The following is a 20,434-nucleotide window of genomic DNA, read 5'->3' as shown; positions in this document are numbered from 1 at the left end:
GCAAACCATCTATCATGTAAGTGGTTAATATCCAAAATATATGGAGAACTCATCCAATTTAATAACAACAACCCAAAAAATCTGATTTAAAAATGGGCAGAAGAACTAAGACATTTTCAAAAGAGGATGTCAAAATGGCCAACAGGCACATGAAAAGATGCTCCACATCACTAATCGTCAGGGAAACACAAATCAAAACCACCGTGAGCTATCACCTCACACCTGTTAGAACGGCTCTCCTTAAGAAGATAAGAGACAACAGGTGCTGGTGAGAATGTGATGGAAAGGGAACCCTTATACATTGTTGGTGGGAATGAAAATTTGTCCAACACTATGGAAAACAGTATGGAGGTTCCTCAATAAAATAAGTTCCCAATAAAAATAGGGCTACCATACGATCCAGCAATTCCATTTCTGGGTATATGCCCAAAGGGAATGAAAATAGAATTTTGACAAGATGCATGTACTCCCGTGTTTTCTGAAGCATTATTCACAATAGCCAAGATACGGAAACAACCCAAATGTTCATCAACAGACGGATGGATAAAAAAAGATGTGGTAGATATACACAGTGGAATCTTATTCAACCATGAGAAAGGAGGAAGGATATCCTGCTATTTTTGACGACATGGATGGACCTTGAGTGCATTATGCTGAGCGAGTTAAGTCAGAGAAGGACAAGTGCTGTATGATATCACTTATTTGTGGAATCTGAAAAAGTCCAACGTGTAAAAAGACAGTGAAATGTTGGTTACTAGGGGATGGGGTCAGGAGATAAGACTGATGGTGTTCAAGGGTAGAAGCTTGTAACAGTGGGTAAATAAGCCATAGACAGTTAATACACAGCGTAGTGAATATAGACAATAATACTGTACTATAATGATGTAATGTGATAATAATATCGCTACAAGGGCAATCATATTACGATATATAAACGTATCAAAGTAACACACTGTGCCCCTTAATTTACACATTGTTACCTGTCAAATTTATTCAATTAAAAAAAAGTTGGACAGGTCTTGAACTGTTGGGCTGTGGAGTTTGGACTTTGTTCTGTAGATCAGCCCAGCAGAGGATAGCATGGGTTGGAGTGGGAGAGTAGGGGCAGGAAAGTCAATTAGATCTCTGTACCAGCCTAAATCAAGGCAGTAATGAAAATGGGTGAAGGTCCGATGTAGAAAATGTTATAAAAAGAGAATCAGACTTGGGAACTGAGTGAAAGTGTGAGATAAAAGAATGGAAGGGTTAGAGTTCACTTGTCTTAAAACCTTGTACTTGATAGGTTTAACCTCATAAAAAGTGAAAACTCCGGTATTTCTAAACAACCTATAAATTTCAAAGGAACAGGAGTGTCTAGGGAATTATATTTTCAACCCATGCAAATGGTATGAAACTACAAAATTAAAAGCTGAGAGTTCTTGGAAAACGACTAGGAAAAGGTAATACATCAACAGAAATGTATTTTTTCAGATAACGTTTTCACAGCTTATCAGGGAATGAAATAAATGTTTGCACTGACTGCAATGATCAGGATTATATAAAATATTTTTAAACTTTACTCTTCTTATAACGTCTCTAGGTGTGTATGCTTGGATTGGCATTAATTTTGTCCTTGGACGATTCGAGCATATTGAAGATGGTAAGTATCGTGTTTCCAGCAAATGTATCTGACTGGAAATTACGGCTTTTTCTATTTCATGCAAAGCATAAAAAAGGAGCTGAGTGTTGTGACACAGCTGGGTGTGTAGGAGCAGAGTGGGAGGTGCTGCTGTGTCACACAGTAAACTTGATCTTAGTCGGGAGGAGCAAGCTGGGTCTGCCTAGATACACTTGAACCCACCATCAAAGCAGGATGACTCTTCACAAGATCCCGCTTCTCTGCATTTGTTCCATTCCAGTGGATGTTTCTTGTTCTTTCCAGATGATGAGGCAGTTGTGGAAGTTAACATCCCTGGTAGCGAAAGCAGCAAAGCCATTCTCCGTAAAAGAACAGCCGGTATTCTCGACATGGGAGGCGTCTCAACCCAGATAGCATACGAAGTCCCCAAAACTGTAAGCTTTGCCTCCTCACAGCAGGTTATTATCTGTACAAATTTCCTTCTGTTTGGTTTGATTTTCATTTAACATGTCTCCATCCATTTGTGTTTTGTTTTCTGAGTCTGAACACATCTTTACTGTGCTTGCTGAGGGTACCACCTTCACAGCCCAGGAGAAAGGAGACAGGAGGAAACCAAGGCAAACCTCCACTAAGCCGTTTGTGTTTGTTCATTGAAGTCAGCTGGTTTGTTTTCTGAACTTACCAAGAATTTTCCTTTGGTGTGTATGTCAGCCACACACTTGAGTTTTTGTTTCTATTTCCAGTCACTTCTTTTCTCAACAGGTATTGTAAAACTCAATATAATAGTATCAGATTTCTTAAGTTATAATTGGGAGAAATACTCTTGTGTGTGGCTCAGACAGCTTTTGATTTTTCTGGAAACGATAGAGGTTTGTATCCACCGCTTCCACGTTTCTGAACTCATGGTTTACTCTGTGATTTCTGCATATCCCCTTCGGTACTGTAGTTTCCCAGTAGGCTGGGTGGCCTTCTGTAGAGGGTGTCCAGATGCTTTCCTGAATTGCTCTATGTCTTTATTACTGTTTCCATTCAGCTCTAGATTAATACCTAGCAGAGTGAGTGGTTAGAAAAGAGTGGAGCTGGACAAGCCTGAGCTGCATCGTCATCCTGTCCTCACTAGTTCTGGGACCTTATGCAAGTCACTTAGCTTTTTCGAGCGAGCCTCTTCAGCTATACATGTGACTGCAAGTGCCTCTAACAGAGGGTTATCATAAGGCTGATTGAGGTAGTGCATATAGTATATCTAACGGCCTGCTAGGCACCTCGTATCAGCTCAATAAACATTATTGAAGTATTTATTAAGCTCCTTAGAAAATGCTTTGTAAATTCAAGTATTACAATTTGTGTTTCCTGCTTCCCATCCAGACATGCCTCTAGAAACGATTACACTCTTTGTACAAAGTCATGTTTTCCCCTCAAATAAAGTAAGAAACTCATAGAAAAGTAAGTTTGGAAAAAAATTTCCCGTGGATGCATCATCCAAAAAAATTATTGTTAGCATTTTGGCATATTTCTCTTTATTCTTTTTGGTCTGTTTATAGTGTTTAAAAATATGGTTGTTATAAATCTTTACTGTCTGTACAATTTTTGTCCTTTATTTAGCAGTGCATAAGCATATTCCTCCATAAACTTTATTACCATTATTAACTAACCCCTACTTGAAATTATATATATAGATGACTTCCAGTTTTTTCTGTCACAGAATTGCAAAGGACATCTTTGTGTATAGAGACTTTTCAATGTTTAGGATTATTTTCAAAGCACAGGATTCCATAAGTAGATTTCCTAGATCAGAGGATGTGAAACCACATTGCCAATGTCCCTTTTCAAAAAGTCCTATCAGTATCACAAACGTGCAGCCCATCTGAGATTTCTTAAGTCAGGATTGTCGTATTGAATTAGGAGGGATGCTTAGAAGGACCCTTGGGAAATGCAGATGCAGAAATTTTTGCTCCTTTTTGATGAGAATTTTTGTAGATCCCTCTTTTTGACAGGAGGTAATTGTTTTTGTATTGCTTAAAATACTAACGTTTGTGATCCTTACGTCTGTAGGAAGAAGTAGCTAAGAACTTACTGGCCGAATTTAACTTGGGATGTGACGTTCACCAAACTGAGCACGTGTACCGCGTCTACGTGGCCACGTTTCTTGGGTTTGGTGGCAATGCTGCTCGACAGAGATATGAGGACAGAATATTTACCAGCACAGTTCAAAAGAACAGGTAAAGCACCTTCCACTGCTCGGTCGTCACCTTGAAACCGCGGTTTGTCCTCACAGAAGACATATCCAGGCCAAGCAGGGAGGCCTCAGTCAGCAGAAGCATATGAGCACGGTTAGCTGTTTATTGCCCTGCCCGCTGAGCTGGAGAAGAAATGAAAGGGCAGCCTTTGGCCCCAGCTCACCCGCCTCCAAAGAAGGCTCTCGTTCTCTCAGACCCATGGCTCCCCTGCTGGATTAGAGGTTTCACTTTCAGGATATTAAAATACTTTCGAACCCTGGGTGATGCTATTCCAGATTGCAAAGTCCTGCGGAAACTCAGCACCTGGGCCACTCAGGGGTCCTGGAGGCCCCCAGGACACGATGATAGCGTTGAGTTACGGGATGTCCTGGCGGTGTCGTGGGAAACCAGCCTGGCGGTTATTTAGTGAATCAGACTGTAGTGAAGGAAGTTACTCACGAGAAAGAAACGATCTAGAAGTCAAAGTTAGTGATTGTAAACCTCTTTAGCAATGAAACTTCAAAAAATGAGTTCATGAAGAATTCTGGTATAGAAAATATGCAAAAACACTTTAACAGTTTAAGTTTATTTTATAAGTTTCAGTGTATACCAATTATTTATTTGAAATTAGTCCATAAGAACAGGAAAGCCATATGGATGAATAAAAAAATCTGAAATCTGGGATTTTGTAAAATGGTATTAATTACTGTGCTTTGTTTTTTGTTTTGTTTTGTTTTTGACTGCGCTGGGTCTTCGTTGCTGCACGTGGGCTTTCTCTAGTTGTGGCGAGCAGGGGCTGCTCTTCATTGCAGTGCATGGTCTTCTCATTACAGTGGCTTCTCTTGCTTCAGAGCACGGGCTCTAGGCGCGCAGGCTTCAGTAGTTGTGGCTCGCGAGCTCAGTAGTTGTGGCTCGCGGGCTCTAGAACGCAGGCTCAGCAGCTGCGGCGCACAGGCCCAGTTGCTCCGCAGCACGTGGGATCCTCCCGGACCAGGGCTCGAACCCCTGTCCCCTGCATTGGCAGGCGGACTCCCAACCACTGTGCCACCAGGGAAGCCCCTTTGTTTTGTTTTGACGAAACGATTTTGAGGAGAAAAATCCTGATTCATAGAGATAAATGATAGTGTATTTCCTTGATCTATTTTAATCTTTTTTGTTGTTGTTGAGGTATAGTTGATGTACAATATTATATAAGTTTCAGGTGTACAATGTAGTGATTCAGAATTTTTAAAGGTTATATTTCATTTATAGTTATTATAAAATAATGGCTACAATTTAATCTTAATAAACCTGTGGAGGCCTGAACTTTAAGAAAGGCCAAGTCAGAGCCATTGATTACCTCATTTTCCAGAAATTCACATGTGTGAATAGGAGAAGCAATAAAAACTGGTTCTTTGTCTGCTCCAGACGTTAACTGAATAGCGTTAGTTAAGAGAGATTAACTAGTCCCCGTTTCTTTTTAAAAATAGTATTTTACATAGCGCACTTTAGTATAATTATTTTTAGTAATAGTCTTAAAATAGAAATATTTTATAAGTGATGTTTAAATTAGAACTTTGGAGAAACACCTTCTTCTGCAACCCTGATTTTTACTAATTGGTTTTAATGTCAAGAAGGTTATATAATGGACATTGCAGTGGTACTTTTTAATTTAGTTGTAGAGCAACTAAAAACTGTAACATGAAGTATACATTTGACTCATCTTGGACTTTTATAATAATTATAAATGTTAGTCATCACTTTTACATATGTCATGAATTGAGCCTTGAAATGCATATTCATCCCTTGGCCATTAGTAGTGATGATGGATTTTTTAAAATTACTTAAACATTTTTAGTGCATTCTGAGTTGCCCTGATCTTAGGAATAAACAACTTGTCAGTTGAGCGGCAGGTAAAAAGTTGACTTAATGTCAGTGACTGAATATCAAATTCAGGAGCCTTCCTAATAGTTAAACACCTTTTAGGCCCATGGGATTTCCTGGTGTCAAACAGTAACATAACTCAAGCTGTTGTATGCTCTTTTCTACTTCTCAGTTGCTTAATGGTGGGGACACATAGTAGGATGACAGATGTGGACATTTCATCGGCAGGTAGTAAGCATAGGGCATTTCAGTGAACAAGTTAAGATTTCTACAGGACTTCTCAGAGCCTGTAGTACAATGGAAACTGTTATTTGCTGCAATTGGGATCAATGGTTGGTTAACTTAAACATTCAGTTAAAACAGAGAATCATAAAAATAGAATCAACCCCAAGCACTTTGTTTTAACTTACGTATTCATTTGCCAATCTTTTGCTCTGGACTGAAGGCTTTTCTTAGGCTATTTCTCTGGCAGGCACTGCACCCACTCATCTTGATGTCATTTTGGCTTTCTTTAAAGGATACCAGGGCCTTAAAGACATCTGTGAAGCAATTTGATACCAACTTCGTCTAGATTTTTATTAATTTTTCCCAACTTGTTTTTCTTTTAATCTTGCTAACACCTAATTTGACACTGGTTTTCTAGCAATCTGCCTTTATTATATTTTTCTAAGCCATCTAACCTTAGCTTTAACAGCACCAGCGACTTCTTGTCACGGTCACATTTCATCTGTATATAATTAAGATCACAAGCACTAGTGGCAGAAATGGGGCTGGGAACAGCACAGTGGTGGGCGTTGGACTGCAGTGAGCAGGACACTGGGAGGAGCTTCTTAACCACGGACCCTCAGCAGCCGTGGACACCAGCCTGCGTCACAGGGCACGGAAAGCGTCAGCAATCTGACCAAGTCATACTTTCACTGGACCCTGTTCAGCTGTCTGCTGTACGCACATGTGTATCATCAGTATCCAGGAGGGGCTTGAGTCCGTGTTTTCCCAACTTAATTTTTCCGGAACCCTTTTTTTTTTTTTTTAAGAAGATGTTGGGGGTAGGAATTTATTAATTTATTTTTGGCTGTGTTGGGTCTTCATTTCTGTGCGAGGGCTTTCTCTAGTTGTGGCAAACGGGGGCCACTCCTCATCACGCTGTGCGGGCCTCTCACTATCGCAGCCTCTCTTGTTGCGGAGCACAGGCTCCAGACGCGCAGGCTCAGTAGTTGTGGCTCACGGGCCTAGTTGCTCTGCGGCACGTGGGATCTTCCCAGACCATGGCTTGAACCCATGTCCCCTGCATTAGCAGGCAGATTCTCAACCACTGCGCCACCAGGGAAGCCCCCGGAACCCTTTTGTGTTCCATAGGGCAGAGTTTGAGAAACACTGACTTGCAGCCACTTTTTTCTTCACACAGTTTTCTGTTGGTCTCGTGATGAAGTTTCTCTTTGCCCTGTAGGCTCCTGGGGAAACAGACTGGGCTGACTCCTGATACTCCGTACCTGGACCCCTGCCTACCCCTGGACATTAAAGATGAAATCCAGCAGAATGGACAGACACTGTACCTGCGGGGGACGGGAGCCTTTGACCTGTGCCGAGAGACCATCCAGCCTTTCATGAACAAAACAAACGAGACGCAGACCTCCCTCAATGGGGTCTACCAGCCCCCGATTCACTTCCAGAACAGTGAATTCTACGGCTTTTCCGAATTCTACTACTGCACTGAGGATGTGCTACGGATGGGGGGAGACTACAGCGCTGCCGCGTTTACGAGAGCTGCGAAGGTAACCACCCAGGAAGCCAGGGTAGATGGCGACGGGCCCAAGTCCAGAGCAGGGCGAGGGGGAGGGTGAAGGCTGTGTGCAGCACCTCGGCAGCCCTGCTCCCTTGGTTGGGCCGGAGGAATCGTCACAGCAGAAGCAGAAAGTCCCCTGTGAGACTGCACTGGCCATCAGTGGCTTCCAGATGACAGTCTTTTATGTGTAATAGTGTAATTCTGATCTGACAGTTCCTCACAGCTTCCGACCCTTTGTTTTCAGGACCCCTTCTCTCTTGTTCTCCCTGCCTCCCTGACCCTTTCCTAGGCTCTCAGCCTTGGTGATCCCATACTTCCTCCCTTGGTCCTCTGACCTTCAGGCTCTTGGATGGTCTCATCCGTGTTCGTGGTTTGCTGCTGCCTCCCAGGAGGAGGCTCTGCATCTGCCTGCCTAGCGCCTGCTAGATTTCACGACTGCAGACAACCCCCCTTTCTCTCCATTCTGTTCTGCTATGTTGTCTCGGTCATGGCATCACTAAACCATCTAGTTCCCCTCCCCCAAACCCAGGAGGTACAGACTTCTCCCTGTCACTCCTCCATCCCTCGCTGTACACCCCATAATAGCAGTCATCGAGCGTGTCATTGTATGTCATACATTTTCTCAGAGCCCTGCTCTCCCTACTTTCTGTCCTACCCTCGCCGTCCCAGCCCTGGCCGCTCTCTGTCACCTGCACTATGCAGGGGCCTCCCCGTGGTCCTTCTGCATCTGGCCCCCCTCTGTGGTTCATCCTCCACACCACTCCCAAGTGTTCTGTCTGAAACCCAAGTGCAGCCACCTGCTCTCCTATTGAAAGTCTTCAGTGGCTTTCTCTTGCTTCCAGGATGAATTTCAAATGCTTTAGTGTGTCCTTCCCACGCTGTTGCCTCATCTCCCCACCTAGCACTTGATACTCTAATCGTATCAGACATCTGTTCATTTCCCTCCCATCTGTGCTCCCTCCCATCTTGTCTTCGTCCGTCGTGTTTCCTCTGCCTGACATGCATCCTCGCCCTCTCACCCCAGGCTGAGTGCCATTCTCTGTATCCCCTGTTGTGAGTTTCACTGCCCCTGTGAGCCTCAATGTCTTCATCCTTTAAATAGAGGTTGGAATAGCAGCTGTGTCAAGGAGTTGTTTGAAGCATTACATTTAGAGAAGGTGCCAACACAGGGTTCAGTAAATGTTAGCTGTTAATGTAAACATTACAGATAACTTCAGGAAAAGGTGGCACCTCTTTCCCTTCTCTTGAAGACAAAGCCTCTCGTAATCATCTTTGTGTTCCCAGAACCTTGCACCATATAGCCACAGACACAGGTGTTCAGTCTGAACTGGCTGAAGGACCGCTTCACTTTTCCAAAAGTCTGTGCCTGTCATATGCAGTCATTGCGGGGAGAAACTTAGCAGCTTTGAGGAGGTCGGTTGTGGGCAGCGAGATTCTCTTTAACAATAACTTTGGCTGAATCTTAAGACAAAGAACAAGCATTGTCTCAGCTCATCAGTAAGCATTCACAAAGTGTTTGTGTGTCTCGTCCTCATGGGTCACAGACACAAGCTTGTGTCTCCTAATTGGAAGGATATGTTTGTTATGAATATGAATTTGGTAAAAACTTTTAAAGTGAAAAAACTTTAATAAACCTTTCCTAGTGATTTCTTTGGGGTGAAATTTCTTTCAGGATTATTGCGCAACGAAGTGGTCAATCTTGCGGGAACGCTTTGACCGAGGACTGTATGCCTCTCACGCCGACCTCCACAGGCTCAAGTAAGTCATAGACAGCTGAGCCCAGGGTGTGTTGAAGAAACTGTGTGTCCATTCTTGGCCATACCATGGTCCCAATCTACCTTTCTGTCCTCATCAGTCCCTACTCCTCCTCATCTCCTCCAGGCTCCTTTCAGACCAATGGCAAATACTCGTGCTCAAACGTATCTTGCAGTTTGGGGCTCAGTTTTGCTCTTCCTTCCACCTGGAATTCCCCTGGGCATGCTCTCCTCGTTGATGTCCTGCCCAGACCTCAGAGGTCTGGTGCTGTCCCTTCCGAGTCTTCCTCTGTCCACTTGGCTAGGCTCCGTCCCTCTCTGCGAGTCTCCAGAGCGCTCATTACGTCCCTCTTGTGGTGTTTATCATATTCTGTGTTTATAGTTACTTGTAGCTTTTAAAAAATCCTCTTTCATTATAAGTCATTTAAGCACACTGGCTATCTTATTATTTATTATGATGTCTTATTACTTGCTTAGCCCAGTGCTTTGCAAAAAGCAACCCTCTGATAAATATTTAGAATCATAGATTATCAGAGCTGAAAAGGACCCGCCTATCTTCTCATTTTATAATAAAGAAACTGAGGTCCAGAGAAGGTGGAACTTGCTCAGTATTTATTCAGAACTGAATTGAGTAAGTGATGGAAGGCCTGAGGGGAAAAATCTCCCGCGGCCACGTATTAAATTACACGGAGACCACGCTTCATGAGCAGATTGATTTTAACAGGTGAATGGTGTGGGACAGAGGGCGTAAAGCAAGCACGTCAGCTGGAGATGCGTACGGATGCTTTCGCCCTCAGAGCACAGGCCTCGTGAAGCCTGTGCAGCCCCGTTGTTCACAGAGGGCAAGGCCGACTCCACGAACGTGCTTTTGGACCCACCCAGTGACTCAGTGGCACTCACACGTCTGTGCTGTTTGTAGGTATCAGTGCTTCAAATCCGCCTGGATGTTTGAGGTGTTCCACAGGGGCTTCTCATTTCCCGTCAACTACAAAAATTTGAAGACAGCTTTGCAAGTGTACGACAAGGAGGTTCAGTGGACCCTCGGAGCAATCCTCTACAGGACCCGCTTTTTACCCTTAAGGTATGCGAATTTGGTCACGAGAATCCAACAGAAGATGCTTCCCTGCATCCGGGCGTTGTGGGCAGTGGGTGTGGCTGTTTGGGGTGTTGTTGGCGCTGGCTGTGGGCAGCATGGGAGAGTCGGGGAGGTCTGACTTGGTCTTCCCCACCGGAGCCTCCTCCCTTCCCAGCCCACCATCCCAGCAAAGGCGCCACAAAAGTGCTTATTCTCAGCTGCCTGTTCCCTAGCCCCTGCACAGAAGGGTCCATTCCAGGGTTCTTAACCTTTATGGCCTTGGACCCCTTCTCAAAATCTTGTTTTTAATGCATAATATAAATACATAGGCTATAGAGGAAACCACTGTATTGCAGTACCTTTATCAAAATATTACAGAAGACAAATTTGTGATACAGTGGTATACGTTCTTTATTAGCACATTAAATAGCAAGACCTGGCAGCAGAATTCGTACTTCCTGTCAGTTCAGTGTAACGATGCCTGTTGATGATATTTTGAGGCATCTGCAAAACCCCACAGTGTGATGTAAAAGCTCTGTGAGTTCCTCTAGGAACAGAGTCACTGTTCTGCTGATACTATAGTAGCGATAGCTTTTTGTCTGCATTCACGTTCAGTGAAAATGCTGCATTACAGCCAGAGGTCGGTAAAATAAAGGTGCGCCTTTTTCCCACTCAAGTTCACAGACTTAGCTGTCAGTTGCCGCCCCCCCATAAGAACCCTGGTTCACTAACCAATGAGGTATTAGCTGTTTTTGTTTTTGTTTTTTCCCTTCATTTAATTAAGCGTCTCCCAGCAGCACATTTAGCTGGGTTAACTGCAAAACGTGTGAGTAGTGGGTGTTGCTGATCATAAACGTGTGGTTTGATTCCACATTAGCTTCTGTGTGTTAGTGAAACACTCACAGTTCTAACTTTCTCTGATTTTTGTTACCCAAAGTATAATGCTGGTAACAGCTACAGACTTAAGAATACCCTTTCACAGGTTATCGTGTTCATACTTACAGCTACCCTCTGCTGGGCCACATTATCCTGCATTTTAGAGGAGGGGAAACTGAGTCTGGGAGACGGAGGTTCCAGCTTCCGTCTGCAGAGCTGAGTCCTAAACCAGGCCCCTCCCACCCCACCCTGCGCATCATTACATCACCCTTCCCGCCTGCCTCGTTCTCATGTTTGTTCTTGTTCCCGTGTGGGCAGAGATATCCAGCAGGAGACCTTCCGGGCCAGCCACGCGCACTGGCGGGGCTTCTCCTTTGTGTACAATCACTACCTGTTCTCGGGCTGCTTCCTGGTGGTCCTGCTCGCCATCCTCCTCTACCTGCTGCGGCTGCGGCGCATTCACAGGCGGGCCCCGCGCAGTGGCTCGGCCGCCACCGTCTGGCTGGAGGACGGCCTTCCGTCCCAGAAGATCGCCAGCACCTTATGAACCGGAGTTCGAGCCCCAGAAAGACTCTAACGGAAAAGCCATTTTCGCCTCAGGGTTTCTCCTCTTCATTCTCATTTGTTTTGTTTTTCCTTTCCCTTTTCGTTCCTTGAAACAAAACCAAAACCCACTGTTCCTAAACTCTGCTGTCCTAGAAGCATTGCATTTAGCCGTTCTGTGTCCAGCTTTAAGTTGCGGAATAGGGAAAAGGGAACATCACTTCATTTTTGCTGCATAGGATACCTGCCAAAAATTACTAAGATTTTTGGTTGTTCTCTAAGGTATATTTGATTTTAAACAGATGCACTTTAATATTGGAGGGAAACGGCAGGCTTTTCTCTGTCAGGGGAGGTGGGACCGAGGGGTGACGCTTTCACAGAAGCAGAACACATACCGACTGGACTGATCATCCCCTTTTTCTCTCTGTCTTGAAAGCGCTAACCTAAAGAGGGAGATGTTTAGTTTTATTTATTGTTCAGGGCTGTTGCTGTGTGTTTTCTTTGCAGGTTAAAAAAATCAGAACTGTTTCTATCCAAAATAGAGAGGTATAGGCACCAAGAGGTAACAGTTTTTAAAATTGATAGTGAAGAGACCTGAAAAATGTGAAATGATAACCAGAGCGCTGTGTGTGTGTGAGGGTGAGAGTGTGTGTGTGTGTGAGGGTGAGGGTGGTGTGTGTGAGAGTGAGAGTGTGTGCGCGTGTCTGTGTATGAAACCCACTGATGGGAGAGAGTGAGGGAGTGCAGTGCTCTCACTTTTAAAAGCACACGCTTCAGAATGCACTGTTTCATTTCATTTAGAAGAATCATTCCCCGTTACTGTTACTTCTTCTGACCACAGGTAGTTACTTTCTTCATGCCATCTTTCAGCGGCCTTAGAACACTACGTTTCTGAGTTGGAAAATTCATAGTTCACTGGTTTCGGTGGTGTTAGAACTGGAGCTGGTGCTTGTCAACAGGCACATCCTTATTTCTCAGTAGCTCGTTTGTGCTTGTTTAATTGTGCTCCGGTTTCTTCCATCTTCAAGTCGTTATCCCCCTGCCCTCGTAGTTCAGAGACCTAGCTTACTGTCGCAGTTGAGGCTGTGCTGGCAGGGCCACTGTAAATCCAAATGAAGAGAAGAACTGAACACGAGAAATCAACTCACATTCTGAAGAAAACACGTTTGACATTTTAAACAAAAACCTAAAAAGGACAACTGGATTGGCGTGTATGAGATTAGTGGGTTTTCACCTATTCGTTTAGTTTAGAAGCTTTGGGAATTCTCATACATAGTTTTTTAGGCGATGTTCTGTGTGTGTGTGTGTGTGTGTGTGCGCGCGCGCGCACGCACAAGCTATTTCTTAACTCCAGAACAGCTAGATTCGTCTAGTTGGTAACAAATGTATATTTCGAGAATCATCAACTGCTTTTTTAAAAAATCAATGATGAGAGAAAGAATTCAGGTACTGAAGCCCTTATTTAATTCAGAAAAAATTTTTAGATTTTCATCTCGTCCATTAATTACTTAAAAATGTGGCATACAAGTATATTGATGACTTAAAAGATTACAGATTTATGAAAGAAAAGCAAATCCTGTGATTCTGCTCTTCAAAGTGAATATTCTAACAACGGACAAATTATTGGTAGAAAGTTTGCCTCTCAAATATAAAGAAGGTTAGGGGAGCTGTATGGTGGTATAGCATCTGATGTGTAGAGAGACTTGTTTCAGAGAGGGTGGAGACAGATGTCTTTCGAAAAATCCAGCTTCTGAAATGCTGGTCTCCAGCTATTTAAATGCTTGGTCCCTGGTAAACACTGTTCGTTTTCAAGACGCAGCCACACTCGGGCTGTGTCATGGGTACCCCAGGGGCATAGTGAACTGGTGTGCTTCTCCTTGACTTCTTAAAGGAGGCTTGCCCTGCGGACTGTGGGTGGCATTAGTGGTAAAGAAGTAAGTTTCCATGTTAGCTTTTCTGCCGTCAGCTATTTGGAGTAGTAAGGCCCTGACCTGCAGAATGCCTAGAATAGGTGATTTGGCCTTTCAAATCAAGGCAAGGGTAAGCTAGCATAGGCATAGATCTAAATAGGCCTAAATTAAGACCTCCTACGATAAATAGCCACTTTTTAAATAAAGGATGCTAACCTGGTCCAGCTCTGTACCATTTGGGGAGTGTAGTAGAGACCAGCATGGAGGATCCAAGCCTGAGCATCCAACTGCAAGGACCTAACTCACTCTCCAAAAGAAGTCCCCAGATTAGGGTTCCAAGGCCCAGCGGCCTTGTACTTTGCACAATTCGGTGCCGTGTCCCGTGCCAAAGAACTCCCGGAGCAGGCCTGGCAAACTTGCCCACAGGGAAAATCTAGGAGACCCTTGAGCTAAGAATGGTTTTTCAATTTTGAAAGGGTCATTAAAGGAAAAAAAAGTGACGGATACACAACAGAGACTGCACGTGTCCTGTAGAGCCTCAGATATTTACTAAGTGTCCCTTTACAGAAGACATCTGCTGACCCTGCGTGGAGAGTCCCGTTCAAGACCAGATATACAGCCGCGTCCTCTTCATTCAGGAAGGTAGTTACCACCCGTGAGCACAAAAAGAGGGGCAAGAGAAGTGACCAAACTTCAATCTCAAAATAGTTGTTTATGCACCAGAATTTCACTTACCTTTTCCTCTAGATTCTTTTCAAGATCGGTTTTCTAATAAACCAAGTAGCATACTCCTCCTTCCCCCCGCCCAAATTTAAAACGTGCTGTTCAGGAGGGCTCACAGTGTTGTGTTGAGATGTCTGCAGTCATGAGAAGGGCTCAGTAGCTTCTCTCCACCCAGCACCAGGGAGGAGAAGACGGCCGGGAAGTTTCTCTCAGCGATGCAGGCGCAGGCAGGGGTGAGAGGCAAGCACCGGAGGGGCTTAACTCAGGAAGCAAAGAATATCAATTAAGGGCTGGCCAAGAAGGCCGTAAACTCTGAGCACTTTTAGCAACAGAAAGCAAGAGAAATTGGACTGGTGGGAACTTGCTAAAAGCCTCTCAAAGAGCAATGTTCTGTGTTAACTCTTGGTGGAAAGACTCCTCCAGTAAACACTTCTGTTCCATCGTCATATCTGTGCTGCTCCTTTCTGAACCTCCAGAGGATGGTCTCGAAGATTTTACAATCCATTTCAAAGTACAGACTGATTTGTACCTGTGGTTTCTGCCCATTTTCACCCTAAACTGCTGGCTTTCTGCAGCACTCCCCACCTCGGGGGCTGGGGAGACGCTTGCTCTCCCATCATCACAGCTGTGCACCCAGGAGGGCAAGCGCTAGATTACCCAGTGTTTAAATTTGAAACTCAGGCCTACATAGAATACTTTTCCTTCTGAGAAGCATGCACCACTTAGCAAGAAACTCCAACAGGCAAATGTGTTTTCCAAGCTTTTAAGAAAAATCAGCTTTAGAATTTTGTGTGGTAACGTGCAATGCAGCAAAACTACCTATGAGTAAATTATTTATTTATTTCTATTTCAGGGTTTTGTTTTTTTATGATTTTTATTGATCTTCCCCTTCCGTAATGAATGATGTGACCAACCAAGGCGAGTTCTTTGTTCTGTTACTAAGATGATATTTTACGTTTAGGAATTATACAGACTAAGGGAGCATCTTTAAATGTTTTTTATTTAAGTGATGTTTTCCATTCAAAGAATAATTATCTTCGGGAGATGGTTGTGGTGTCTATCACTTTCTATATTTGGCAACCTCACGTGGCCACACTCCACACGGATGAGTGTCGAGAATAAAAAGTTCATTCGATGGCCCGCAGACTGTGTGTGAGCTTGCTTTCTTGGGATTTAAAGAGATTTCTCTCTGACGTTTGAATCATGTTACCTGTTAGAATGCTTAGTTGAACTTGAACCTACATTCAGTAAAATAAATTGTCTGAGTCTGACTGTGCGCTCCATGCCTTTGCTGTATCTGGCGTGCGTGTAGTGAAGCTCTGCTGTGTGCAGGTTTCCCTGTGTGCAGGGAAACGAAGCATTTCACAAGGAGAAATATACACCATGGCGTAATAGCAACCCCTTCATCAACAATCAAGGCCATCCCGAGACTATGGTTTTTAAGGTTATCATTTAAAAGTACCCGTTAACTCTATATACACCTACAAGGAAAAGAAAAGAAATTATCCAACCTTACGTATTTTGTCTTATAAATAGTAAAATCATTGCTGCCAGTTTTGCAATTAGATCTAAGCTTAAAGCCGTTGGTTTATTTCTAGAGAAACATGAATCCCGTTGTTCATGTTGCTAACAACTGTTAGACACTGCCCCTCTTCTTCAGCTATTTGAGAATATATAAATAGAGCTTTTCCTGCAGGAGGAGGGGCCTGAGCCATAACCTGAAAATAGATGATAGAGACAGATGGAAAGGGAAGGGGACTGGCTGTTAAGAACAACAAAAATAGGGGCTTCCCTGGTGGCGCAGTGATTGAGAGTCTGCCTGCCAACGCAGGGGACATGGGTTCGTGCCCCGGTTCGGGAAGATCCCATATGCCGCGGAGCGGCTGGGTCCATGAGCCATGGCCGAGGCCACAACAGTGAGAGGCCCGCGTACCACAAAAAAAAAAAAAAAAAAAAAAGAACAACAAAAATAAAAGCAGGGAATGCTCGGGGGAGGCAGAACCAAGTGGGAATGTGGGCGTATGGTGAGCGCAGTAGTGCGGAGCCCCAGCCCGTGACCACGGAAAGGAAAGAATAATAATAAGAGAAAACCTGCTTAAATAATTTTTGAGGCAATGCAATAAATATGGGCCTCTGTGTCTAAGGGTAAATACATTAAAATATACCAAAGGCACCTAAAGATGTCTACATTTTATTCCACATCTTAGGGAAGAAGTGAAGTACCTGCTTCCAGTGGTTGCCCCTGTTAACAGATCTGCAAGGCAGCAGTTCTGGGTTTTGGTTTGTTTTTCATCTGTTTCCATTTGCCCCATGAGTCTGGAATGCAGAAGTGGATCTTTTTTTTTTTCCCTGAGATCCCGAAATGCTAATAGTTTGCACAGAGGGGTTTGCGGTGCTCTCACTGGCGTGGGAGCAGGGAAGTGAACGTCATCTCTGTCAGACTGTCTTCTTATGGAAAGTCATCAAAGACACAGGAGCACCCTTTGCAAAGCCCAACGTGCAGATTGGGGATTTGCCTGGAGCTGAGCGTCCCACCGAGGAAACGGTACACCCCGAAGGGTCCTCCCAGCCCCATCTCGTCTGGGAGCCTGATGGCCTCAGCCTGTGATCTGCTGCCTCTTAACAAAGGAGAGTTGATTGATCTGTTGCGTTTTCCTTTGTCCTCAGCAAGCTTAGCTCCCCCTCCTGCTTTCTGTTAACACTTCCATTGAGGCTGAAGAGCTGGCTTGGCCTTCCATCTCCGCCATCACCCTTGATCCTGTTTGGCAGGTGGATTGCATCTGGGCTCCAGACTTCACGGCCACTTAACCATTTCTGTCAACAGCCCCGTTGTGTGTCAGAGACCCAAACAAGAAGCCCAAACAAGAAAGGCCGGCCTTAAGATTTCCACCCTGAGAAAACTGCTGAAAGCTTCTCACAGAACGTGGTGGTGATGAACACAGAAGACGGGCTTCTTGTATAAACACAGAAACTCAAGGGAGGGAAAAGGAGATTTTTTTTTTTTTTTCTCCTGAAAAAAGGAGAAGGGGGAAAAGTTGGTCTGTGGCCAGGTCACCAGAAGACAGAGTGCATTCCTAATTCCCAGGGTGGGACGTACTCTTTCACTGTATTATTTCTGTAAGAGTCCCAGGCTGGCTCTTCTCGCTGTCCCTCCAGGTTTATAACTGGTAATTTTGATACCACCTTCCACCCTTTTCGTGATAATCAGAGTTTGAAGTGGGCCATTTTGGAAGGACTAATCATCCTCTTCTTGCCTGTGATTGCACATGACTTAAACTCCAGGAACCAGACTCAGCACTTTCTCCTAAGAGTCCATCTTCTCCACGTGGCACAAGCTTGTTTTATTACCTAGATTTTAAATTCAAAAAGATTGAGACACTTCAACGTTCAATGGGCTCCACCCAGCCTTATAAAATTCTTTATTTGGGTCATGGCAGCAAAACAGAATTTTCTGGAAGTTCCTGGCCATTCTCCGTAACGTTCAAATTACATTTTAAAATCCTCTTCAGCTTTCTGTGGCCCTGTTGTCCATCGGTCTGTCTGTTCCATCCCTGAATCCCTTTGAACATGGATCATGACATTTATAACTAATCCAACAAAGAAAACACCACATAGCGCCCAGTGTTTCATAAATATCTGTAGTCTAATAAAAAAAAGCTAGTTGCTTTGTCAAGTTACTAACTCTTTAGGTCCCGAGGGTTTGGGAAACACATATTTTACAAATCTTTTATTCTCAATCTTCTCTCTTCTTTCCAGATGGCAGAGTTTTGTGCAGATTTAAAACCACGTGCAGTGTGGTGTGAAGGGTGGGTGGAATCCCAGGCCTCTCTCTCTCTTCCCTCTCACCATAAAGTTTGTCAAGGGAGTGAAGCATTTTAAAGCTTTATGTAGAAAAACTTAGGAGAACCAAATTTACTTCAAGTGGTTTCCTTACTTCTTAGCCATTTAGTCTGGGGGGAAAAAAGGAAAAAGAACGCCCCAAATTAGGTATTGATGTGTAGAGGCAAAACAAGATGGGGATTTTCTCCAAGCCCAGCTTGGAGGAAATAATCTCTGTATATGATCTTATTCTAAGCAGAGCTTCAGAATTTTTTTTCCTTCTAAATCGTCCTAAAGTTAGTCACCTTTTAAACCCCACCCCCAAAAGCACCAAATGCAGGGAGAGGGGAAGGATGGATTTAGCTGCATCAAAAGTAACAGTTTCTGTTAACAGCCATCACAGTCAAAGCTAACAGGTGGCAGACCAAGATGGTATTTGCAGTGACTAAAATTGAAAAGGGATTAATATATGTTATGCAAGGTTTCTTGTAAATCAGCCAGAAAGAGGAAATCCAAAAGAAAAATGGGCTATGGGAGGAGTTCCCTGGCGGTCCAGTGGTTACGACTAGGCTCTTTCACTGCCGGGGCCCCAGGTTCAATCAGTCCCTGGTCAGGGAACTGAGATCCCGCAAGCCAAGCAGTGCAGCCAAAAAAGAAAAAAAGAAAAATGGTTTGTGGGTGATCCACAGAAGGGTGAGCCTGAATGACTAACAAGAAGGAAGAAACTGAAGGAGCCAGAGATGTGCAAATGGAAATAAAGAGCTGCCACCTTGCGCCCTGGAATTGACAAACTTCAAGTGTCGGCAGTGACGTGGGGACAGTCGCCTCAGTATTGCTGGTCGTGGTGGAAACTACTTCAGGCGCTCTGGGAAGCAAGCTGGCAGCACTTTAAAGTTAGCTGTGCACACGTCTAAGACCCAGCGTTCCCCAGAGACATTTCTACCTGGGCCCACGAGGGAACTCCAGGAGGATGCTCTCAGCAGTGTTATTTAAGTAAAAGGTGGCAGATGTGTGCTGTGAGCACTGTGCAGCTGTTAGAAGCAACGCGAGGTAAGTACAGCAGGGTGGATGGATCTTAAAGACAGTGCTGAATACTGAAGAAAGATACGAGATTGGTAGCATAATGCCATTTATGGAAATGGGAGACCCACAACACTGTATGTCTTAACGAGGGTGTGCATGTTTCGACTATTATACATTGAAGTGGATGTGATGGGGGACACAGATGGGCTATGAAAGGAGGACAACAGATAAAACCGGTCTCCTTGTGAGACAAGACTATACAATGGAGGAAAGACAGTCTCTTCACTAAATGGTGCTGGGAAAACTGGACAGCTACATGTAAAAAAAAAATGAAATTAGAACATTCTTTAACACCATGCACAAAAATAAAATCAAGATGGATTAAAGACCTAAATGTAAGACAGGATACTATAAAAACTCTTACAGGAAAACAGGCAGAACACTCTGGCATAAATTGCAGCAATATCTTTTTTGATCCTTCTCCTAGAGTAATGGAAATTAAAACAAAAAAATAAACAAATCGTATCTAATTAAACTCAAAAACTTTTGCACAGCAAAGGAAACCATAAAACTAAAAGACAACCCACAGAATGGGAGAAAATATTTGCAAATGATGAGACTGACGAGGGATTAATCCCCCAAATTTACAAACAGCTCATGTGGCTCATTATCAAAAAAAAACCAACCCAATCAAAAAGTGATTACCAGGGGGAAGGGTGGAGGGGAGGGATAGTTAGGGAGTTTGGGGTTGACATGTACACACTTCTGTATTTAAAATGGATAACCAACAGGGACCTACTGTAGAGCACAGGGAACTCTGCTCAATATTCTGTAACAACCTAAACGGGACAAGAGTTTGAAAAAGAATAGATACATGTATATGTATAACTGAATCACTTTGCTATGCATCTGAAACTAACACAACATTTTAATCAACAATACTCCAATATAAAATAAAAAGTTAAAAAAAATAATAACGGGCAGAAGACCTAAATAGACATTTTTCCAAAGAAGACATACAAATGGCCAAGAGGCACATGAAAAGATGCTCAACATCGCTAATTATTAGACAAAGGCAAATCAAAACTACAATGAGGTATCACCTTACACCAGTCAGAATGGCCATCATCAAAAAGTCTGCAAATAATAAATGCTGGAGAGGGTGTGGAGGAAAGGGAACCCTCCTACACTGTTGGTGGGAATGTAAGTTGGTGCAGCCACTATGGAGAAC

General features: G+C 43.8%; 1 protein-coding gene across 4 annotated transcripts in view; it reads left to right on the top strand.

Moving 5' to 3' along the window:
• Nucleotides 1-15,505, top strand: part of ENTPD4 (ectonucleoside triphosphate diphosphohydrolase 4) — a 39,541-nt gene extending 24,036 nt beyond the window's left edge. For 3 of the 4 annotated variants that reach the window (XM_030879025.2, XM_070045813.1, XM_070045814.1), the window contains 7 exons: nt 1,580-1,639; nt 1,922-2,076; nt 3,671-3,837; nt 7,145-7,469; nt 9,153-9,238; nt 10,154-10,315; nt 11,504-15,505. In XM_030879025.2, coding sequence (XP_030734885.2) covers nt 1,580-1,639; nt 1,922-2,076; nt 3,671-3,837; nt 7,145-7,469; nt 9,153-9,238; nt 10,154-10,315; nt 11,504-11,732 — 1,184 coding nt within the window. In that variant the 3' untranslated portion in view covers nt 11,733-15,505. The remainder of the gene's footprint in view (nt 1-1,579; nt 1,640-1,921; nt 2,077-3,670; nt 3,838-7,144; nt 7,470-9,152; nt 9,239-10,153; nt 10,316-11,503) is intronic. The other variant, XM_060301267.1, reaches the window with a different exon arrangement.
• Nucleotides 15,506-20,434: the final 4,929 nt, after the last annotated feature.

This window comes from Globicephala melas, chromosome 6, assembly GCF_963455315.2.
Source record: "Globicephala melas chromosome 6, mGloMel1.2, whole genome shotgun sequence".
Classification (NCBI taxonomy): domain Eukaryota; kingdom Metazoa; phylum Chordata; class Mammalia; order Artiodactyla; family Delphinidae; genus Globicephala; species Globicephala melas.
This window is presented reverse-complemented; position numbering and strand designations above follow the sequence as displayed.